Raw genomic sequence first — 21,422 nt, forward strand, 5'->3', positions numbered from 1 at the left:
ACCTATTGGATAACCCTCTCCTGGAACTCTCATGGATTAGCAGCTGTCATACAAATCATTGTGATTGCCAATTACACAATAATGAGTACGTTTCTGAGTAACAACAGAAAGCAACACAGTTGGAACTAAGGAACTGCTACCTAAAGTAGCCAGAGAGAATGAAAATAGGTCAAAACGCTCTTCCTACTTACCCTCTGAAAAGAGACCTGTGGAAAGCCACTTCATGTTCACAGTTGGGTGAGAGAAGTTTCATACTCTCTGTCTTTCATACACCTAACCCTGCCATGACAAGATGACACGGAGGAGCAATTTTACTTGGTTGAGAGCAGCTGCGTGGTGCACAGTCTTGAGAACGTGTTGTGACCCATTCTCAGTATTTGTATCTCGGTATCTGCCATGGAGAAACTGAAGCTGTCTTACTTTGGGCACATCATGAGAAAGCAGGGTTCTCTGGGAAACACAGTAATACTGGGGACAACAGAAAGCAGCAGGAAAAGAGGAAGACTAAATGCGAGGTGGACTGACTCTATAAAAGAAGCCACAGGCATGAGTCTATAGGACATTGTGGACATCACTCATTCATAGGGTCACCAGGGGTCGGAACTGACTCAAATGCATGTAACACACACACACACACACACACACACACACACACACCTGACATGGACAAGAGTTCAGGTGACATGCTTTGCAATATGGATTCTGACTGTAATATCTATCTTTGCATCTCTAAATGAATCTAATTTGGAACCAAACGGAAAATAGTTCCTAGAACCACAAGAGTTACAATGTATGTCACCTAGCCCTCCTATTTTTTACTCTTTTCACAAAAAGTACATACAGGTTAAATGATTCACAGAGATCAGTAATGGGTCCAGCACAGTGATTTTTCAACCTTTTTCATCTCATGGCACACATAAACTTATTACTAAATTCTGCAGCACACCAAAAAACGTATTATATTTTTTTGCCAGCTTGGCAAAAAAAAAAAAAGGTACAATTTTGATTCATTCACAGCAGATGGATTTTTTATTTTATTTTATTTGACAATCTAAGGGAAGAGAGGTCAGTGCCCCTGACTAGTCAGGCATTGCATGTTTTAAAAATTCTTGTGGCACACCAGTGTGCACTAGCAGCACACCAGTTGAAATTGCTGGTCCAGCAAACAAATTGTCGCTGAGTTCATGCTCAGTTCTACTTATTGAAGACAAAAAGCAAAGAAAAACAGAGCTGATTACAACAGCCAGTGAGTTTTAGAAAGTCCAAGGGAATCTAACTGGTGGAGATGGGATTTGACTGAGACAGTGAGCTTAACACCCTCCCTGTTTTCAGAGAGATCACGATATCTTCTGATTTATTTATTATTTATTTATTTATTTATTTTTAGCAAGATCAAGATCTAAGCAGTAGGTCATGGCTAGGATCCCAGCATTACACCTGACAGACAGTGTGTGGGAAGGGACTAAACGTAGCTTGATTACATAGACGAAACAGAAAAGAGCTGAGCTAAAAGACACTGCCGGAAGCTCTGGGGACACCTTGCTATATTTCTTTTTGTAAAAAACCCCCGAAGTGGGAAGCCTATTCATCCCAGTTGGGAAGTGGCTGTGAACAAAGGGCGGCGATTTAAATATACAGTGAGTGTAAAGATAACACACAGATCCTGTCTCTAGGGTCACACCATCTGGAAAGCTATGGCATGCAGAGACAACACAGTAAAATGCTCTTTCTCAACATTAATTTGCTAATTTCCAAGCTCCACTTCCTCCATGGAACACATGTCTTAACACTGAGGGTGAACAGTGGGCCTAGGGGATATTGAAATTAGTCTCTTACCTTTCTCCAAAAGTATTCTTTCCATCCCAGATCCACAATTTATTAAGGGAGCAACTCTCCATCTTCTTGGAAGACTGGTACTCTGACAACCTGACAAAAAGTATCGAGAGAAAACATTCCATGTGAACAGGGATTCCAGGGCCTGGAACGTCCCATGTAATCCATCCCCGTCATGGTTCTGCACCCTACGGACTCTAGAAGGAATGGAGTCAGTTCTCTGAAGATCAACATAGGCAAGTTATCCACCCAGGTCTGCTCTGACGCTCCCCACCCTTCCCACCATCTCCCAACCCCAGTCAAAATGACCATCACTGCAGAGTAAGACAGAGTCCCTAAGGTAAGAAGTTAAATCTGGAAAAAACTATGGCCTTGGCCCTTGATTTTAAGGAAAAGGTATTCTGAGAAAATTTCCAGTTTGTTATCCATATCACCCAGTTTCTCCCTTAATTTTGCTAGCTGACACCTTCCAGGAAAAAAAAAAAAGGCATAGTACTGTAATGCCTCCCTTAAAACCCCTAATTAGCTTTCCCAAAGACCAAATCAGTCTCTGATGATTATCCTCAGACAGAGAAAGGGCTATAATTTGCACTTCCTCCACAACAACCAGGGAAAGAGCGTCTTTCAATGTTGGGGGTGGAGAGATGAGAGCATCAGTCCTTTAGTAATTAGCCATTTCATTGCTCTGGGGGTTAAGCCTTTCCCCTGGACCAGCTCTAGCTGTAACTACTCAGCTTCACAGAGCTGTCACTGAAAGTAGGGTGCTCATCTGGCAAGGCTTGTGTGACTCAGTGGTTGAGCGCCAACCCATGAACCAGGAGGTCATGATTCAATTCCTGGTCAGGGCACATGCCCAGGTTGCAGCTCGATCCCCAGTGTGAGGCGTACAGAAGGCAGCCAATCAATGATTCTCTCTCATTATTGATGTTTTTTTTCTCTCTCTCTTCCTTCCTCTGTGAAATCAATAAAAATGTATTTTAAAAAACAAAGCAGGACACTTGTCTGAAAATCAAAGTTCTTCCTATTCCTGCTCTAATGCCTTGTGTGATTTTTTTTGTCAAGATACTGATATCTGCCAAAACCGGTTTGGCTCAGTGGACAGAGCGTCAGCCTGTAGACTGAAAGGTCCCAGGTTCGATTCCGGTCAAGGGCATGTACCTGGGTTGCGGGCACATCACCAGTAGGAGATGTGCAGGAGGCAGCTGATCGATGTTTCTCTCTCATCGATGTTTCTAACTATCTCTCTCCCTTCCTCTCTGTAAAAAATCAATAAAATATATTTTTTTAAAAAAGATACTGATATCTTTGGACCAGCTTTGTCAGCTATAAAATGAGGGGTGGAATTAGAATTAAGACAAAGGTGAAAAAGAACAAATCTCCAAATCATGATCATGGTTTCTCGTACATCAGTAGTTTAATGACTCTTGGAAGTTATCTCACTCAAGGGCAGACTCTGCCTCACTTTAAGTCCTTATAATGAATCAAGTATAAGATAGTAAGACCAGGGAACGATAGTTGTACCCAAAATTATGAAAAGAAGGGTTTGCTTTCATTGTGGAATCTATTCCACTATTTTAAAAACATATTCAATATAAGTTAAAGGTCAGAGGGGAATGGACTGTGCCTTAAGTAAGTTTTGAACACAGATGCCATCTAGTCTCTGCATTCTGCAAAATTCTTCTTTAAGTGAATAAATGTGTAGGATAACTCTCCATTACCTTGATCAGCATCTAATACCAACCTGACACTTAGAATTAAATTAGAGAAACAAAATTGGATACTTTGAGTCTTGAGGGCTGATTATACTATTGGAGCTGGGAGTGGATTTAAACTCTTTCCTTATCCCATTTAAATCTAACTAGATATAAACTCTCCATTACTGAGGAACAGAGGTGTGTCTGCAGAGGTGGAGGTTCCCCTTGATGTTCTTGGACAAGGAAACCTAATCCTTTCTTCTGACACACATGGTTGCAATAGAAAGTGTTCCCCAACTGCCAGTCTGGTTTTAATCTATTGTTTCAAGCAGGACAGGATTTGCAGGGAATGTGAAGAAAAGGGCAAAATTACCAGAACTTACTATAAAATAAAAGTGTTGATGAGAAATCAAATTTTAAACAAGTGTTCAAAATTGTAAGCATGAGCCTATTATATAGCCATACAGTGCATACGTGTATGACTATTAAGAGTTTTTAATTGTGAGTCTATCTAAAGTCTGCTTCCAGTACAACATTTGTATCTCATTTGACGAAAATTCTTTGGCTTACCAAATGATAGCAATGGTAAAATCTTGCAATAAATACAATGGTGCTTCATTTAAACAATACTCTTGCACAATGAGATATTTCATAAGTGAACTTCCCATGTAACCAAACTAATTCTGCATTATATAAATTTTAAAAATGTTAACCGTTTTGTATGGAAACATTTCAAAAGTGTATTACATATTTTTTCTTTAAAAGATGCACCCAACAACATCTTTTCCTGAAGGTTCAGGATTAGCATTTAAAATCCTTATTAAAATATGCTGAATATACTGTACTTCTTAGAAGAGAACAAGATGGTGAGCTTATTTGATGGTTAGCTTTTTGGTGATACTTTCCCCAACACCAAAAGGTTTCAGAATGCTGCTATAAAAAACAACAAAAGCAGACAAAACTAGCTTGCTTTTAATGGATCTATTGTCTTTTCTGCTGTCAGCTGTCCCTTCTGGCATGTTAAAAGCCTATCAACCTGTGAAAATTAATCATGTACTTGGTCAAAATAAAATTTAGATTTAAAAGATAAGCCTGCTATATGTAAGGCACTCTACTCCATGCTGGGGGAAATGTAAAAAAAATACAAAATATAGTCCTGTCCAAGGAGCAACCTTGCTGGCGGAGGGACACTCAAGTCATGAGGTCACCACTATGGTGGGAAACACAACTTACTACTTCTAAGTGTGAAAATAATGTACCTAAAAAAATACAGGTATTGAAATGATTACACGTGTGTTCTGATATACCTTCTTCAATGGGAGTATGTCTCACATGGAAATACCAGTCATGTGAGTCTGAGCAGATAAAAGACGAAAATTGCTGCATGAGGAAACAGAGTAGGCAGGCCCTTCGTCAGCTATCTGCTATAACCCTCATCTTATTTTTAGGCTTTATTTTACAATCCAGATGGCGTAGGATGTCATAAATCTAATCTTACTAATTCCTAAGATCACTGAAACTAATTAATAACATCTGTTAAAAAAAAAAATACACAACACCCTGTATTTTAATTCTTTGCTGGGTATGTGAGTACAAAACATTTAGACATTTTATAAAACTGCATATATACAAGGGATACTGTAGTGTATATCGTTTTAAAGATCATCACTTCCACTGGCCATATCTCTTTCCTGGGTTTCAGTATTACTACATTTGGGGGTTTTTGAAGTATCTTTTGGTTACTCTGACTTTTATTCCACAAACGCTACCTGGTTTCTCAGACTTCCTTGGTTTCCGTGACCATCTGTCTCCTAGTTCAGACCTCTCTTCTGAGATCCAGACAGACCTATCTATCTAACGGGCCTCGCATTTGGGAGGACGATAGGCACCTCAAATTTGACAGAGACAAAGCCAGTTTTGTTGAAGAACGAGACTTAATTTTCTTCGATGCTCCCCCCGCCCCCTCGTCATCCCTACCATTCCTTCCCCGCTTATATTACACCAATTATGCTTGAACTTCACCAGTGCTTTGTACCACTCTTATGAGATTTTAATGGATGGCTTTAATTTATAAATGTTGGTTTAACCTGTTAGATTCCAGTTCCTTTAAGAGTATGGGCAGCCTTATTCCATTTATCTCCTACTTCTCCCTCTGGAAATGCGGTCATTTTTAGTATTTGTTCAATGGACACATACAACAAAAGCAGAAAGGGATTCTGACGAAATCTCTGCGTTCTATTTTTACTGATGTCGGTCTTCTATGTCTGGAAGCGGTGGGGTGCATCAGCAGAAGCAGGAGCACTGCGCTAACTCTCCTCAGAATTGAACTCAAAACAGGAAAATGCTTCTACCAGGTCTCACCTTCTCCTTGGACGGGTCTCGGTCCCGCCCTGACCACCCCTCCTCCCGGATCTTGGTGTGGGTTTCTGTGACAGCCCAAGCACCGCATCGGGTATGTGTCTGCTCCCCCATAGGCCGCACACTTCTCGAAAGAAAGATGCGTGTCTTTCTTGGTCCCTTCAGGGCTGTGTCTGCAGCCCGGGTGAAATGAGGCTACACACGTCTCAACAGAGGACTCGCTGCTCACAGGACTGCGAGGCCCCATTCCTACAGAAACTTCTTTAAAGCTGCCTCTGGGGGGGTAGGGTCCCCAAAGCAACTTCCTAGCCTTCTTTCCGGAGCCTCTCCCTCCAGGAAGCCAGTGCAAAGATGAGGTCTCCAAGGGAAACACTGAAGCTCAGCCCCGCCCCGTCCCCGTCCCCACCTGCTCTGCAAAGACCGGTCTGTCCACCGCAGGGGCCCAGCGACCCGCCCCCGAAGGCAAGAGCGCAGGCGCAGCAAGCAGGAGAGCAGCGAACAGCCACTGGCCCTCCGAGCAGATGTCACTCAAGACAAGAAAGCTCCGCCCTCCTCAACATGGCGCTGCGCTCAATGCGGAAGACGCGTGGGTGCTGGGGCTTCATCCGGGCACTTCATAAAGCACCCGAAGCTGCTCCTGCTCCCCAGGTAACCAAAGCTGGCCCTTCTCCCGCTCGTTTTCCATCCTCCTACGTTCTTCTCGCCTCCCCTTCCTTCTTCCCTCCTTTTGCTTCTCTCTCCCCCCGCCTCCACCCCGGTTTCCTCTGGAGAGTACCCGGCCGCTTCTCTTCTAAAGTCGTCTCCCTTAAGACTGCCCTTCTACCTGGAGCGTGGTGACGTTGCAGGGATGCGTGATGACGTCACGCGCCCCGGGTGGGAGGGGCGTACCGCCGCCCGAGCACTGGGACGGCCCACCTTCCGGTATCTTGGCGGTCTTACGGTCCTTTACTAACCGCCAGCCTGGGGCCCAGGAGAAATTAGGGAAGTCTGGTTAGTGATGGGGAGGTTTCCGTTGGCGCGGCGCCGCGCGGCGCTGGAGCGAATGTCGCTGCGTTTCCCGGTGTTTCCTCTCCTTCACCCCAAAGGAGATTTGCCCAAGTGCGTGGTCCTGTCCTGGGCCAGGCAGCACTGCTGTGGCCATTCATTACTCTGTCGTGGAGAGCAGGACATGGCCTTCAGCCTGTCCGTCAGTATTGGGAAGTTTACCCTCATGGCAAAAGAAAAAATAATAATAATGTGTGTGTGTGTGTGTATGTGTGTGTGTGTGTTTCATTCACTCAGACATTTACTGAACGTCTTCCCAGTCTAATCTCACGGGGAGGCTCATGCCATACATCTCCTGGGAGCTCTCGTGGGAACTCGGAAGAAACTTCAGGTTCTGGGGTGCCGGGGCGATTTCCTGGCGCATTGGCTGTGCTGCTGCGCAGGGGAGAGGCTGTGCGGGGTCGGCGGTGTTTGGAAAGAGCGCTGCACGGGAAGCTAGGAAACCAGAGGTCAAGGGGGGTGTCAGCCACTTGCCAGTGGGGTGACATGACAAGTCACCAGGAATCTCGCAGGGTTTATTCTCTTTAGGAACATGGGTGGAGGGAGGCTTGGACCGATTGCCCCATTTATGTTCTTTCAAGCTTTGGGAAATCTATGGCTTCATGATTATGAATCCAAAGTACAGCAATGAGATTAATTACGAAAACCAAGATTTAAGTTCAACTTGTTTTTCCAATCACCCCATAAATCTGTTAATTTTCAGCCCTTAAGTTTTCTTCATGGATAGGAGCCTAATATGATTCTTGTGAGGCTGAAGGATATTATATCAGAAAGCTCATCATCAACCAAACAGCTATTTAAATGTTACTTTAAATCTCAGGCAGCAATGTTAGGGAAGGACTGATTAAAAATTAGATAAATCCAATACTCCCCTCTTGGAAACTCTAGGGCCTGATTCTGTAGAACCAGAATTGGTTGATTACTCTATTTATAGCTAATCGTAGCCTGTTGAAAGCTATGGCGTCAAAGTAACTAAGCCTTAGACCCCTACTTCCTCTCATTCCAAACAAGAGCTAAGGATGTCACGAGAGATAGAGACTCAAAGAGAAAAAGAAAAAGAAACTACCGCCCACTAACAATTGCCCAGGGACATTAAGGGGACTAAATCATTATAAATGCTAAAGAAAAAAATTCCTTAAGCATCTATTGTTTCAGTGGCGTTTACCAAATAGATTATCTTGAAGTTAATCAACTGTTAATCTAGATTGTTTCAAGATGTAGAATTCCCAGAACAGAATAGTGTTTCCAAACCTTTGGTTTAGCTTTGATTAGAATAAGAATTAAATGTGAGAGCATCTTTTAAAATCATAAATTTACATATCATTTTCAGTCATTAAGAATGATGGTTTGAAGGACTTTGAAAAAGACCAATTGAACAAAGATACAAAATTGCATTAACAGTGTAATTATAATATCATGTTTGTAAATAAATATTTATATAAATATATGCACAGAAGAAAAAGAAAGACTGGAAGGAAACAACCATTCTTGTTTTTGTTTTGCTAGGTTTTCCTAAGTAGTGGATTAAAAATGATGTAAGCTCTGGCTGGTGTTGCTCAATGGTTAGAATGTTGGCCCGTAAACTGAAGTTTCTTCAGTTCAATTCCCGGTCAAGGGCACATACCTGGGTTGCAGGTTTGATCTCTGGCCCAGGCCGAGGTGAGAGTAGGAGGCAACCAATGGATGTGTCCCTCCCTCCTTCCTATTCTTCCTCCAACTCTCTAAAAATCAGTGGAAAAAATATCCTGGGATGAGGATGAACAAAACAAAAAAAAGTGATTTAAGTTTTCTTCTTTAAGCTTTTCATATTTTTCATATGTTCTAAATTGAAGATATATCACTTTTAGACCCAGAATAAGATTTTAAAGTGTAAATCTCCGTATAAATGCATAGTCATTAATATCATCTGTGATATTTTAGGTCTCAGAGAGATACTTGTCCCACAGTGCTGTTATTAAAATGGCCTTAGAAAAGGACTACTAAAAATTTATGGCCACTTTTCCTGTGTGTATCTTCTTTTTCTCTTGAAAAGCTTCCTTTGAAGTCAAAGAGATTTTGTGAACAGATGCAGAAATATGTGAAGGAAGAATTGGATTCTTAAACCAGATGCATTAGACATTTTTATGATATCTCATAACCTTTGTAGAAAACAAAAATTATTTTGCAAGAGAGAGTAGTATAATAGAAAGAAATGTATATTTATCATATGGATGATCCTATCTAAAACGAAGAAACAGCTAAATTGCTTATTAATAGTTTTGGCTGCACAGCTACTCCCAGAGGTGAGAAGCAAAAGTGGTGGAGCTATAGCTCCTTTGTTAGAAACCATGACTGATAAAGTATTGTGATTCCTCGGTAGTTTTGTTTTCTTAAAAAAGCAAAATCTTGGGTAATAAACTTGCCATTGGGGACCTTTAATTATCTCAGAGGCAGGCTTTTGCGCCCCAAGGCTAGATGTAGAGTCAAGTTTAAAATAAAAAGGAGGGGGAAACAGAAATAACAGAGTATCAAGCAATAGTCATTTTGCGATGCCTACAACTTACATGAAAGCGGTTTATTTTGCCAGGTGTTGCCTGACAGAAAACTGTTGAAGTCTGACAGGATGGGAGTAGTCCCAGAGTCAGAATGGAGGTCTGACATGTTATGTTTAAATGCCGCTGGCATTAGGTAAAGAAAAGCCTGTCATCGTTAGTCAAACACTGACTCCGTACTTTCTCAAACACTGACTTAGATTTTATTGCGCAAAGAATGCAATATTGGTAGTTACTGGAGTTTTGCGTGAATATTTATAATTACTCGGTTGAAATATAGAATGGCCTCATTTTATCACACTTGAACAACACACTTTGCTATTAACTGTCCCAACCTGGGTTTGGCCCATACTGTATTAATATACTGTGCCTACAGCTAATGGCCACCAAGTGTAGTAGCCATTAGGTGAAGGAATTATGCCTGCAAAAACAATAGGCAATGTATTAGGTTTTTTGATCTTGTATTTCTTTCTTACAATAAGGCTTTTTAAAAATTGCTCTGTTTAAGTAAAAGTATTTTACAATAATTTTAGATTTACAAAGTTGCAAAATTTGTGCGGAGTATTCCTATATACCCCTCACCAAGGTTCCTCTTACATAATCACAATCCAGTGATCAAAGCCAGGAAATTAACTTGGTGTAATTCTAGCAGTTTTTCCATTAGCCTCTTCTTGGTCCAGGATCAAATCCAGGATCCCGTACATGTGGCATTTAGTTGTCATGTCTCCTTCAATCTATGGCACTTCTGAAGTCTTTCATGACCGTGGCGCTTTTCAAGAGAATTGGTTATTTTGTAGAACGTCTCTCAGTTTGTGTTTGATATTAGACTGGGTTATGGATTTTGGCAAGAATACCACAGAATCCCTGGCCAGTGTGGCTCAGTTGGTTGAGCATTGTCCCATGCTCGGAGAGGTTGCTGGTTTGATTTCCGGTTGTGGGCTCAACTCCTGCTAACAGGCATGTGGGAGGCAACCAGTGGTTCTCTTTCTCATCGATGTTTCTGTCTTCCTCCCTTTCTCTCTCTCTCTCTCTCTCTCTCTCTCTCTCTCTCTCTCTCTCTCTAAAAGAATCAATGAAAACATCGTTTTTTTAAAAAGAACACCACAGAAGAGATATTGTTCAGAACAATGCTTTATGGCAGGTATTAGCACCTTCTTTTAAATCATGAGGAAGTTGACTTTAGTTAAGTAACTTGCCTAATGTCACAAAGCGAATTAATTGGGGAGTTAGGATGGTAAAATTTACTAAATGGGGTTCCGTTCCATATTTTACAATTAGTATTTGTTATTGTAGGTCTGTGATCTAATGACATTAAACATTAGTGTTTCCAGTGACTTCATCCTTAGCTCTTCTCTGCCTTGTATTGTCTGTCCAACATGCAACATGAGCTCATCAGCATGGAGCGCTATGAGGAGCTGCTGTAGCCATCTGGGAATTTTGCTGGATGATAACTGTGCCCGTTTGATCAGTCTCTCCATCTCTCTGTGGTTTTCTTAAATGGTAAATAAAGGTATTGCATGGATCTACTCTGAAACTCCTTTTAAGCTCAGTCAGTCTTGGAGTCCGTTTGTTTAAAATGCTCTACCAGTATAGGTTGGTTTTCCTTGTGCACTGACTTAGCTTCTTAGAAATAATATTTCACTTTAGAAAATATGTTTGAGTTAATAAAACTCTTGGTATCTGCTAAAAATATCGAGGCGGAATAGTAGATCAATGCTGAGGATTTATGCCAGCAACTATTATGGCAGCTACAGCCAGGAAATGCTGAAGAAATTGAGGCCACTGACCCCAGATCCTTTCTCAGCATATCTGTTGCATGACTGCAGGTTACAGAAGAACTGACTGCAGAGGCTTGCACAATTATATATTTACACATTACTTAAGCCTACATATATATATGTATATACACACACATCCCTATGTCTTTCAGAAAAGGAACTAACAGCTAGTGCCTGCTGTATGCTAAAGCTTTATGCTATGTGCTATACATGCTTTATATTATTTACTTCTCACAACAATCCTGTATATATTATTTTATTTTCTATATATTTTTATTGATTTCAGAGAGGAAGGGAGAGGGAGAGAGAGAGAGAGAAACATCAATGATGAGAGAGAATCACTGCCTTCTGCACGCCCCACACTGGGGATCAAGCCTGAAACCTGGGCATGTGCCCTGACTGGGAACCGAACTATGACCTTCTGGTTCATAGGTTGACACTCAACCACTGAGCCAAGCGGGCCGGGCTTACCCATTTTATAAAAAAGGAAACTAAGACACTAAGAGATTAGGTCACTTTCTCAAGTCACAGAGCTGATAAGTGGTGGAACCAGGATTCAAACTCACCCTTGCCTATGCTTTTCCCATTTGCCCAGTAGTGGTGTGTTATCGATGTAATCTTATACGAACCCGGATTAGATAAATCAGATAAAAGCAGAGCTTTTCCGGTTGAAGGAGTAGCGGCAACCCTGCTTGTTGAACTCTGCACCCCACCACGCCCCTCCAACCAGGGGCCTCTGAGGTGGTGCCACACAATCTTGGATTTTTTATGATGCATTCGAAAACTCCTTCAGCTTCTTTAAATATCCAAGTGAGTTTGTTGTCTCAGGACCACGTGTGATGGATGGGTTCGTTTTAAGGAGCTGCCCTGTAAATGAGTAGTTGGGGAATATTTACTTTGATATATATGTACTTTATCAGTGAAATACAACATATATTCTATTTATCTAAAGCTACACAAGTGCTTCAGATAATAGCGGTCAATTTTCCTTCCTTCCTTCTTTCTCTCCAGACACAGCTTCCTTCTGCATAGTGTGCTGGTCTTTGTGCACAAGATGATTTTATGGATTCATTTAGTCACTGCTGTGATGAACCTGGCCCTTGCCTCCTCATAAAGAACACTTACTCCAGGTCTGCTCTTGATTCCGTTCTACCGCCACCACTGGGGCTCAGGAATTTCTCTTCTGGAGACTGCACCCTGAGGCCCGAGGCTTCTTCCCGAATTTCCCCAAGAAGAATTTACTCTTTTTGGGGAGAAGCTGCTCTGCCAGTGTGAGACACTAGATGCAGAGAGATAATTTATAGGCACAGGGATGATCCATTGGCTCCAGCTTGACTTAATTTAACTCGGCTCAGGCATTTGCAGTTTGCTCTATATATCATTTCTGAGCAATACTCTATCTTTTATTCCCAGTTGGAGGCTTAACACTTTTTCTTAACTTCGCTGTGTACTGAGCGAAGCAAGGTCATATCTAGGTCTTCTCACTGCCCCTTCATCTGAGGTCTATTGGTCCTCCAGTCATTTGTCAAAATTCACCTGGAGCTCTTTTTCTTGGCACAGTCTTCCTTGCATCTCTCGAACCTACTCAGGTGGCTAAAGGACTGCCTTTTTGATTGCCTCTCTGTCTCCTAAAAGCAGAGTCAAGCCACCCTGGTTCTCACAACTTTTGCTTCACCATCCATTGCCCTCGTGGCCAGGACACCAAGCAGTGTGCAGGGATGTCGGTCTCTTTTTCATTCCTGTTCTGGTGTTCTGGCTGGGACTACAGTGCCAGGCAACTCCACATGGATGGAGCCCTGAATCAGGGAGAGGGATAGAGAAATAGAAATGTCGATGAGAGAGAAACATCATCAATTGGCTGCCTCCTGCACGCCCCTTGCTGGGGATACAACTCGCAACCTGGGCTGGGAATCAAACCAGTGACTTCTGGTTCATGGGTCGATGCTCAACCACTGAGCCACACCAGCCAGGCTGTTGCTTCTTTGCCCAGGTCCTTGAGGTGATAGTTGATTTTTCATGAAGTTATTTGAAAGCATAAAATAAAAGCGCAAATCTGGTCTTATAAAACATTTTCAAGTGGAATTTCTTATTGTAATATTTAAAATACTTCATGTTTGCCATTAATCTTCATTACAAATACAAAATTTCACTAGTCATTTAAAATTTTTACTCACTGATTAAATTTTCATTGTCTTCCTATTTTTAAAACCAGTTTTGTAAGATGGTGAATCTAAATAAGGAAATATCAGTATTCCTTCAAGTTTTAGTTCAGGGGATATTATTTTCTTATTTGTACTAAAATTAGTTGAATGTGTGATTTATTTGGGGACCCTATTGCAATTTCAATTATTACTAAACATGATGATGGGAGAGGTGATACTAGCTCACATCTATTGGGTACTTACTATGTACCAAGCATGGTTTAAAGCACTTGACATACATTCACTCTTTTAATCCTCATAACCCAATGAGATAGGAGCTAATATGAGTCCTGTTCTATAGGTGAGGATACTGAGAGGTTAAATAACTCACCCAAGGTCATATAATTAGCAAGTGTTAGAGGGTCAATATAAACCCAGATAGCCTGATTCCAAGCTGTACACTAAAAAATAATAAAATAATATTAAATTCTGAAACAAATTATCTGTGATAATACGCTGATGACTGCTTTGCACCTTTTAAATCTCTTCCATGAAAGCCACTTGTGTATCTTGCCATGGTGACACACAGAACAGAAATTATAAATCATCCTTTGTTGTTGCTGTTCCTACAGTCTTGTTTGGCTCAATGAATTATGAGAAAGGAGCAAAGCTGTCTTGTAAATTTATCTCCATGTCTCTATTTGGCTACTGCCACTAGGATTACCCTGTGTAAAATAAGGGCTTTTAACACATGAGTCCCAAGGTGCATGTAGGAAGTTCTGTTTATACACATTCTATAGCGAAAAGGTCAACCTGTGCACAGCCCTGCAGGCAGAGGGGAGGTGGTGAGTGTTGAAGCTGATGGATGACCAGGGGACCACTATCTAGGGTCTAATTGGGATTTATGGCTAGAGTACTTTCTTCAAAAGTAGCAGAGGTGCAAAGTGGGAAGAGGAGAGAGATGAAAGTAATTAGTGTTGTGGGCCATTTTAGCAAGGGCTAAGTAAGAATTTTATTCAAAAGGATTCTCATTCCAGAGTTCTTAAAGGGACATTATACTTGTCATTATAATTCACTGATTGAATTAAAGTGAATTATTACCAATTAGTACATTAATTAGGAAGCTATTGAGGCTTTAAATTTAGCAGTGTTGAACAGTTTATTTTATACACCCATCAAAGGGCTCCTCATGAACTGTTCCTTATCCTCCCCATGAACAGAGACTTTGCATGGGCCCTTCTACTTTATATTCATTCAGCCCCATGCTTTACTGGCTGTATTACTTTAGGCCCCTTTTGGGAAGCAGGAGAATGTAATGGTGAAGGGAAATGGAGCTGTTTACTCAAATCCCCGAGTTGGATTCCTGTCCTCTCATGGGGAGAATGGTCTGAGCAGCCAGTTCATAAATTTGCTGGAAGAGAGGAGATCTCTTGGGCTGGGGGTAAGTGTGCAGGATCAAGGTGGAGTCCCAAGGGAGATATTAAGAACCAGACTATGTGGAGCCCTTGCCAGTTCTGGGGAGAGAGCCAGGTTGGCCCTCTGTGGATACTAGTTACCTGGCCATCATGGTTGTGAAGGAAAATCCTTCTCTGCAGGCAGCTTTGGCTTCTCCACTGGCTGGCACCTTCCCAGCCTTCCCCATGCCACCAAGCTGTGAGACCCAGTAACCTAGAGAAGCAAGTGTAGAGGATAAGTGGTCATATGAACATTATACTTGTCATTTAAAGTTGACCGGCTCTTCACCATGAGGAAGGGGATAAAACAGAAGGTGTGTGACTTTGGGCGTCAGTTGGACTTGGCTCCACCACATACGAACTGTGTGTTGCCAGGCAAGTTATTTGACCTCACCAAACCCCAGTGTTCTCCTCTAGAAGGTATTAATAATAATACATTGTAGGAATTTTATGTGGATTTGAGATCCTGCCATGTATATAAAGTCCCTTGGCCAGTGCTCAGTACCTACTGGGTCCTCCATGCCTGACAATGATTATTTCTCCAATTATATGTAATTCTATTCAACAACCTTTCTCTCCTCCACCCTTATCAATCTTAATAATCCTTTGATCCCCCCATATCCACATTCTCCTGTCCCTTCAAAAATATCAATCTGACCAGATTAATCTCCCAAAAGCAGCGCTGTCATTCTTAAAGCCCCTTTGGGGGCTTCTCATAAAGTTTAGACTCCTTGTAGCCCCACATTCACGACCTGTCACTGTCCAGATCCAAAACACTTTCTAGGCCATGGCTGTCGTCCATGGATCCTTCGCCCTGGAGTTCATAGAGTTGCCACATTTGCTCGGAGCTGCTCCCTTTCACTTCTTTGTTAAAACCACTCTCTCTTCTTGGAAAGGCCTTTCTTCTCAGCCTTGTCGGTATCCCACCATTCTTTAAAAATGAGGCAAAAAACAAAAATCACTCATATGTAGGTTCTAGAAAACTTCTTTCTGAAGCTGTAAATAATTGCTCCCATTTTGGAATTTTATAGGACTTTATACTTTTCTTATAGAAATTAACACATCCTTCTTTATAGTGTCTCTGTTTATAGGTATTTGCTTAGGACAGATGGAGAACATGCTCTTTTTAAAATTTAGATCTTTCTGAACTCTTCAGCAGGAAACAGTTTGTAATAAATACCTTCTTCCATAGGTACAGCCTTGGGCTGCCATTCAGCAGGCAAACCTCACCAGGAGTATGTCCCTGCCCACCTCCAGTAGTGAAGGGTGGGCAGGAAGAACTCTTTTTTTAAAAAAAAAATTCTATTTGTTTTTTGTTTCTTAAAATTTTTTAAATTGATTTCAGAGTGGAAGGGAGAAGGAGAGAGAGAGAAACGTCAATGATGAGAGAGAATCATTGATCGGCTGCCTTCTACACTCCCCACATTGGGGATCGAACCCACAACCCGGGCATGTATTCTGACTGGGAATTAAACCATGACCTCCTGGTTCATAGGTCAATGTTCACCCACCGAGCCACGCTGGCTGGGCAGGAAGAATTATTTCTGTTGCACCTTAGCTATGATAACTATTCATGTGAGAAAGTGAGGTATTACTTAAATCTTTGGCCTACGAATTCCTGTAAAGAGTTCAGTAAGTATTTATTGAGTTAATGAATTCAGTGAAAAATAAAACTGAGATAAGGGAAAGTACATACCATTGGCATTTGGCATATTGTTGAATTTAAACCATACAATTTTAAGTATTTAATTATAGAAGATGCTCAGTATTTGCTAGAGTTAAGTGATCTCATTATTGTCCCAAATATCTGGATGATTGGGAGATAATATCAATTTTATTTTAATGATTTTCCAAGTAGGCTGTGAATTTCCAACTTGTTGCTAAAAATGACATTTTTCATTACTCTAGCCCCAATTTTATTTTTCACAGGTGTAGCTAATTATACTGGAGTTCCCTACCTCTGTATATTACACTAAAGCTTGTTGCCTCTGAATATAGAAAAGTATAGGGTTAAAGATTAAGATGAGATGATTTTATTTTGAGGACAGTTTTGCCTCAAGAGACTGGTTCAATAAATGTGCTGTATTATCTATACAACAACTGGCATTGTTTTATAATCAAAAGTATGCTTTCTTCAACTCATTAAGGAAATAAGTGCACTTATTGCATTAACTTTGCCATTTTTCTGAATTGTTTATTTTGGGTGCCTTTAAAGCAACCTTTCAAACCATGCCTAGGACCTTTGCTTTATAGATCTTGGTATGTCCTCATAGATATAGAAAAAGCCCTACGTCTCACTGCACTGTTACACTATATAGACAGAAAGGCCATTTGTAAGCTTCCAACCTAATGCTATTGCATTTTTCTTTGCACCATGATAAGAGTGGAGTTGTGTGACTTAAGCACAATTTATATCGACATTACAAATAACTTACATTTTCTTCTTTTAAAGTGGCTGGTAGTTGGTAAGGAAATTTAAGTAACTGGTAAGGAAAGTTTCATTATTATACTTGCTTACCAGTTTATCATTTACATGTTTAATAAAACCTGATGTAAACTAAGCATAATCATAGAACTGTCACAGAATGTCATCTCTGTAGGAAGAGGTTTGATTATAGCATCTTCCTGATAAGTCTGTGACTACAGTGGCCAGACATCTTGTTAAATCAAGGACGAATTGTACTTATAAATCTTTTAAATGTCTTGGAAATTCCAACATTTCAGCATCCACATGACATTTCCCACATTGTTTTGCACATTCTAAAATGGACCAGAAATTCTTCAGCAGACCATGTGTCCTTAATTTTGATTGGGAATATATTAACATATCTATGACTCAAATAGAGACACAGCTGTCCTCTCATCTTATTTTTCTGTCTAAATAGAAGACTTTTTGGTCAGGCTTGCATGTCACCTGTCTTCTTGAAAGTCAAATGCCCATCTTTAGACTAACCATGTGAAGATAGGGCCATCCAGCTTCCATTTGGACCACATGTGAAAAAGGGATGGGGAGAGAAAGGAATGTCTCTTCAAAAAGGAGTAACAAAGCCATGGCCACTGATGGGAGTACTATCAGCTGAATAACACTTAAATTTGTTTTTAATACAGAAAGATCATCAAGAAAAGCATGTAAAGTGGGAAAAATATTTTTTTTTTAAAATCAGGGTTTTTTTAACCCACTGTAGGCTCAAACTGGGAGAGAGACCAGAGTTGAAGAATCCAAAAAAGAAACAGAGGTGAGAGAAGTCCCATTAGAGTATGGATATAAGAGTTCTGAGGGCAGAGAGAATTTCAAAGAAAAAGAAGTAAGAGCAAGATAGGGGTATATAGACTAAAGTTTATCCATTATAGTTTATAATTGGTATATCACGAATGATATTAACAACAACAACTTAGAAAAGTTATGAGTGCAGGAGATTAATTATAGGGGAGATAAAAGGTGAGGAAGTGAAGATTGCTCTTTCCAGAAGTCTGAATGAGAAGAAAGTGCAAGAGAGGGTGAAGGGAACTATAAAGAATGGCCTGACCCAGTGAGTTTTTTGGAGGTAGAATCTTTTAGGATGGAAGAGACTTGAGCATGAGCATGGTTATAGGAGCAAGTAAAGATGGATAGGCTAAAGATACAGGAAAGAGATGGAAAGCAATGGAAGAGATGCAACCCAGAGCAAATGATTGAACATTAGGAGAGATAGATCAACTCTGAGACTGGGAAAGAGAGGTAGAGGTGGCTGTGGGTCTAGATCAGTTTGCTGGGAATGGGCTGGGAAATCTAGGGACTCCAAAACCTGATGGGTGTAATTGTCTTAGGGGGCTTACGTCCCAAGGAGATGGAATAGGTTAGTGGTGTAGTGTATGGGCTCTAAGTCAGACTCTCTGGGCTCAAATTCAAGTTCTTCCACTTGATAACTAAATGTCCTTGGGCAAGTTACTGAACCTCTCTGTACCTAATTTTCTTCATCTGTAAGATGAATTAAAAGTTAAAAGCTTAAAAAAAATAAGTTAAAAGCTTGAGGCCCTGGCTGGTGTGGCTTAGTTGGTTGAGCGCTGTCCCATACACCAAAAGGTCAGAGTGCAGGAAACAGCTGACCACATCGATGTTTCTCTCTTTCTTTCCCTCTCCCTTCCTTTCTCTCTAGAATCCATAAAAACATTTTTTTAAAAAGTTAAAAGCCAAACTGCCAGGGTTTAGAGCTATAAACTCTACCACTTCAACCCCTGATTAGCAGTATGCCCTGGGCAATTCACTTAACCTTTCTGTGTTTTAATTTCTTTATCTGTAAAACACATAAAGAGGGGCATATTCTTTCCTTAGATATATTAATGTCTCTATCTTATTTCTATTAAGTATTACCCCAATAACAGCATCTATCTCAGAGGATTATTGTGAGGATTAAATGAGTTAATATTTATAAGTGTCTAGAACAGTACAAGGCACATTGTGAGCAATATGTAAGTTTTTTAAAAGGGTTCAATAAGCAGTATTGAGATTTGAGAGTCTGATTGAAACTAGAGACTGTAAATTACATTAATAGGTAAATTCTGCATTGGTTGAGATTTTTTAAGCTATCAAGGTGTATATGTGAAGAAGGAGTTGTTTAAACCTATCTAGCTAGAAGGGGAGGGAACTGGGGCCCTAAACTTTGGTTGGTTTTGCATTATGCTTGCCATTATAGTAGTAGGATATGAAATCAGATGGCTAATAGGAAAGTAGAAGTGAGGAAGTCAACTGTATAGAACTTTAGAAACAATTGTAAGAGTTGAAGAGTCACTGGAAGGCTTTGTTTGGAAGAGTGACATCATCTGTTATAGGTTTTAAAGCCTCACTCTGGCTGTTATGTGAAAAAATAGAATAGCGGAGCAAGGAGACCAGTTAGGACCTAATACAAGATTCAAGTGAGAGATGACGGTGGCTTGGACTTGGATGAGCAGTGAAGATGATTTCATGAGAAGTGGTCAGATTCTGGATATTTATTTTTTAAAGGATGTAGACCCAACAAGATTTTTAAAAAATTGATTAGATGTAGGATGAAAGATAGGAAAGAGTCAAGAATAATTCCCAGGTTTTTGGCCAGACCAACAAGAAAGAATGAATTTGACAATGAGATGGTAAAGAGTGAAAAGGGAATAAATAAGACTTTGAGGGGTGGAGATCAGGAGTTGAGTTTTAGATATGTGGAGTTTAGATGCCTATGAACATCTACATGGAGATGCCAGGTAGGCAGTTAGATACAGACCAAGCTCAAGAGAGAGGTCTACATAGAGATACAAATTTGTGAGTCCTTGGTGTAGACTGTCCCTAAAGCTAAGTGATTAGGTGTGATCATCTAGGCAGTATTTGTAGAAAGAGAAGAGAAGAGGCCCAAGTACTGAGTCTGTGAGCATTCCAACATTAAGAGATTGGGATGATGAGAAGAACCAGCTAAGATAGTAGTAGCCAGAGATGGAAGAAAAAGTAGAAGGTGACATCCTGGGAACCAAGTGAGGAAGATGTTTTTTGGATAAATTCACATGTATCTGTGCACACACATAGACACACACACCACACACATACACACGTGCACATGACATATCATATATGAATAAAGAATGATCTTGAGTACCAGCTACTTTTACTCATTGATTGTCATAGTCTCTATTTGCAGGCAAATTTATTTAGGAAGCCCAATTATTAAATAAGATAGCTTGATAGGGATGTTCATGGGATCACCTCATTGGCCAGTGTAATCAAGTTATGATAACCCAAAGCTCCATCTCCACTATGGGATATACTCCTTGGGCTATGTATTGCAGGCCACTGTTATAACACACCATTTCCCTTGGTCAGCTCTTTAAACACATGGCCAAGGTTTTTCCAATGGAGCTTCTTTTTCTATGCTTCCATCCATCCAGGGGGCATATTCTTTCTTTAGATATGTTAATGTCCTTCATCTTGTTTCTATTAAGTCTTATCCTAAGAGTTCTTATACTTTGAGGGGCGGTGTCACTATTTCCTTTGATTAAAATGTGGACCTTCTACCTAGAAAAATATGTACATAAACTCTCAAAACTTTGTGTACAATTTCATCATCCTCGCCCAGTGATGGCGAACCTTTTGAGCTCGGTGTGTCAGCATTTTGAAAAACCCTAACTTAACTCTGGTGCCGTGTCACATATAGAAATTTTTTGACATTTGCAACCAAAGTAAAACAAAGACTTATATTTTTGATGTTTATTTTATATATTTAAATGCCATTTAACAAAGAAAAATCAACCAAAAAAATGAGTTCACCTGTCACCTCTGACACGCGTGTCATAGGTTCGCCATCACTGTCCTAGGTTAAGAACTCCTACTTTAAATCACCTTATTTCTGTTTTGCTGACTCACAGAGGTTAAACTTGTACCCTTCTTTCAAATACTGAGCCCTCCTCCTCATGGTTGCCTCCTCTACCACTTACTCATTACACAGCCCATCTTATGATCTACACAATAAGACTTTCATGTGACATTGTTTTATAATGAGGTATTTCTGGAACTTTAATAAGCCTGAAGAGTGAGGTAGACCTTCCTACCTTATTCCTTCCTGCACAAATGGCTTTATAGTGAAGTCCT

General features: G+C 40.6%; 1 protein-coding gene across 1 annotated transcript in view; it reads left to right on the plus strand.

Annotated features, from left to right (window-relative positions):
* Positions 1-6,434: 6,434 nt before the first annotated feature.
* The window catches only part of WARS2 (tryptophanyl tRNA synthetase 2, mitochondrial), a 64,491-nt gene continuing 49,503 nt past the window's right edge, over positions 6,435-21,422 (plus strand). The window contains exon 1 of the mRNA XM_081111780.1: positions 6,435-6,578. Within this exon, the coding sequence (XP_080967906.1) occupies positions 6,444-6,578 (135 nt within the window). The 5' untranslated portion in view covers positions 6,435-6,443. The remainder of the gene's footprint in view (positions 6,579-21,422) is intronic.

The sequence above is a fragment of the Myotis nattereri genome (genome assembly GCF_964212035.1).
Source record: "Myotis nattereri genome assembly, chromosome: 18".
Taxonomy (NCBI): Eukaryota; Metazoa; Chordata; class Mammalia; order Chiroptera; family Vespertilionidae; genus Myotis; species Myotis nattereri.